Source organism: Hipposideros armiger, unplaced genomic scaffold (assembly GCF_001890085.2).
Source record: "Hipposideros armiger isolate ML-2016 unplaced genomic scaffold, ASM189008v1 scaffold_567, whole genome shotgun sequence".
Taxonomy (NCBI): domain Eukaryota; kingdom Metazoa; phylum Chordata; class Mammalia; order Chiroptera; family Hipposideridae; genus Hipposideros; species Hipposideros armiger.
This window is the reverse complement of record NW_017731917.1, coordinates 1,191,416-1,194,225: the sequence shown is the minus strand read 5'-3', so window position 1 is coordinate 1,194,225 and position 2,810 is coordinate 1,191,416. Positions and strand designations below refer to the sequence as shown.

Genomic DNA, 2,810 nt, shown 5'->3' with positions numbered 1-2,810 from the left:
AATGAAAAACACCACAAGCCACTTTTGGGGGTGGTGAAGATACAAAAGGATTTGTTATTAAGAGGGAGAAAGAAACAAGAATGAATGTCACAGAGTGAAAAACAGACTAACAGAGCATTAAGACAGGGTCAAAACCAGTGAGAGGTAATCTACTGTCTTCAGGCATAAAAAGGGTTAAAGAAAGATGATGACATTTACCCTAAGGAATAAAATTATTTTATAATGTCCTGGGTATCTATGCAAATCACAAGCATTCTACGAATGAAGATCATTTATCCTATTTGAAAGGTAGTCAGTTAAGTCAAAAGTAGGAAAAGTAAAGTTAGTTGTTCATCAAGTATTTATATTTACCTGGAATTTGAAGCTCATCTTCAATAAATCGAACATAATTTTGTGCATTAACAGGTAGTTCTTTAAATGTCCTTGCATTTGATATGTCTGTGTTCCATCCTGGGAGAGTCTTATATTGAACTTCAACTTTATTTAAGACTTCTTGGTTTGCTGAATAAGTTAAAAAGTATATTTGTTCACGGTGTATACGGCCTACTGTCAAACAACTTTTTGATATATCATAGGTTCACAATCTCTTTTCAAAAGCCTTGCAGCCAGATGCATTTGGGAATTTAGAAGTTTTCAGAGTTTAGAAAGGTAAAATGGTCCATGTGCCATCTGGGGTGGTATTTTATAATCAAACATATTTCTACATCAACACAGGATTATTCACTATCAGCAGGTAGATTATTAGTTCTAACATTAGCTCAACTCAGGTTTTGTTGTCAATGAGTTTTGATGCCAGGCTTAAAACTTTCAGCTTTTAGAGCTTTTTATATTTCTACGTGATGGATTAGGGATTGTGGATCTGTATAATGTCAGCAATCTCACAGAAAGAAGGCCTGCATACTCGCCCTCATCTGGGAAATCTACTGATTGTTTTAGTGACTGTAGAAAAGCTTAGATGGAACTTTCTTTCATTATCTTACCTAACCATTTTCTTTGTATCCCCTAATAGAAACTGAAAATGTACTAAAAGCAGACCAGTTTCTTTGGCTAGAGATCGTATAGTGGATGCTATACTATCTCCACATGCCCCTCTTCAGGACTGAGACTCTAGGAATCTGAGTCTCTACAACAGATTATCCACAATGTCCAATACTCAACCAAAAATCATTAGACACAGAAACAGTGATCCACAATCCAGGGGAAGANAGCTCTTACTGTGCTTAATTTGTAAATTAGACTTTATCATAGGTATGTATGTATCGGAAAAAACATAGTATATATAGGGTTTGACACTATCTGTGGTTTCAGGCACCCACTGCGAGCCTTAGAACATAGCTCCCTCCGATAAGGGGGTATTACTGTATACACTTGTTCAATAAAGATTTATTATTTTAAAAGGTATCTATGATTTTTAAGATTGAACTGTATCTGAAGAATAGATCCCCTCTCTTAACCAATTTAATCAGCAAACAGCTCACTTTTAAAGGGAAACAGGAAAGAGTCACTCAAACTGGTCAAAAATGAGTAAATGTCTATCAACTATAATAGGAGAGTTATATTTTTTTTGGTAAAAAAAAAATAGGAGTACTCCTGACTCGGGGGATGGGTTCTTTATATCTGCTGCTGGACCACTGCTAAAATATGATTTCAATAAGGCAATGCTTATAGCCAAGATAAGAATGTAGACTTTAAAATGCTTACTTCTAAGTGCTTTCATGTCTGGGTACCTAATCTAATTTGGAATCCAAGTAGGAAGATGAAAGAGTAAGAAGAAATAAAACCCCATTCAACTTCCAACAGAATAAATAAAAAATATCATATATTAAGTATAAATTATATTTTTACATAAAGGTCATTATTAATCAGTAGTGGGCTTGTAAGATCATCTGTATTATCCTTTTGATTTATTGAATTCAACAAGGCTGCTCCTATTTGGGAATTTTTCTTTAAGTATTAATAAAAATGTATCTAGTGAAGATAAGATATTTGGATCCTTTCAAAGGTTCTGTTTTTGTTCTCTCCCCACTTTATCCCCACAGACCACAGGGACCAAGTGCCTTCTTATATATACTAGGATTACCATTACATCTCTGATCCTCTTATCAAAACAAAAACACAATACACAAAGCATACTAGAAATATCTTGTTCTTTTTAATCGGCTATTGATGGTATAATAAAATAAATTTAAGTGGCACCTAATTTAAACATTTAAAATAGTTCACTGAAGAATAATCTACAACACACATTATGTTAGGCCTAATTGTTAAAATAACACCTTTTTTTTACCAAGAAAAGAGAAATAAAGGCATGACCAACAATTTGGGTTCATTTGGATGCTTACAGATAATTTTGTAGGCATACTGGCAGGCACGATGCTGAAAAATCAATCCACTAGATTTAGAAATAATGGTATGATAAAATAGGAAGGCTATACATTTCAGTGTTAATATCTGAAATTAAAGAAAAGTATCCACCAAATATCACAACAGAGCTTTTGATGACTAATTTTTTAACATTAAGATTGTTGTTTTAGGGAACCCCTTTGCTCTGAACATTTATTCAGTGTTCCATGAATTAAATAATTTACAGAGAGAAATAAGTTTTGTGTTCTATACAAATTAAAGGACCCATGAATATATCACCCTCCCCACCAAAGCTCAAATTTGCAATGGTCTCAGCAGAAAATAAACGGTTCACAATTTAAACAGAATTTATAGCATTACAAAAGTTTACAGAACTCCTTTCTTACCATCATTTTTTTCTAACAGCAAAGATTACAATGACAGAACTGAATGATCAGAATGTAAAA

The 2,810-nt window shown here is 33.4% G+C and overlaps 1 protein-coding gene across 1 annotated transcript in view; it reads right to left on the bottom strand.

Annotated features, from left to right (window-relative positions):
• Positions 1 to 6: 6 nt before the first annotated feature.
• Positions 7 to 2,810, bottom strand: part of ADSS2 (adenylosuccinate synthase 2) — a 43,920-nt gene continuing 41,116 nt past the window's right edge. Inside the window, exon 9 of the mRNA XM_019623846.1 lies at positions 7 to 501. Coding sequence (XP_019479391.1) covers positions 323 to 501 — 179 coding nt within the window. The 3' untranslated portion in view covers positions 7 to 322. The remainder of the gene's footprint in view (positions 502 to 2,810) is intronic.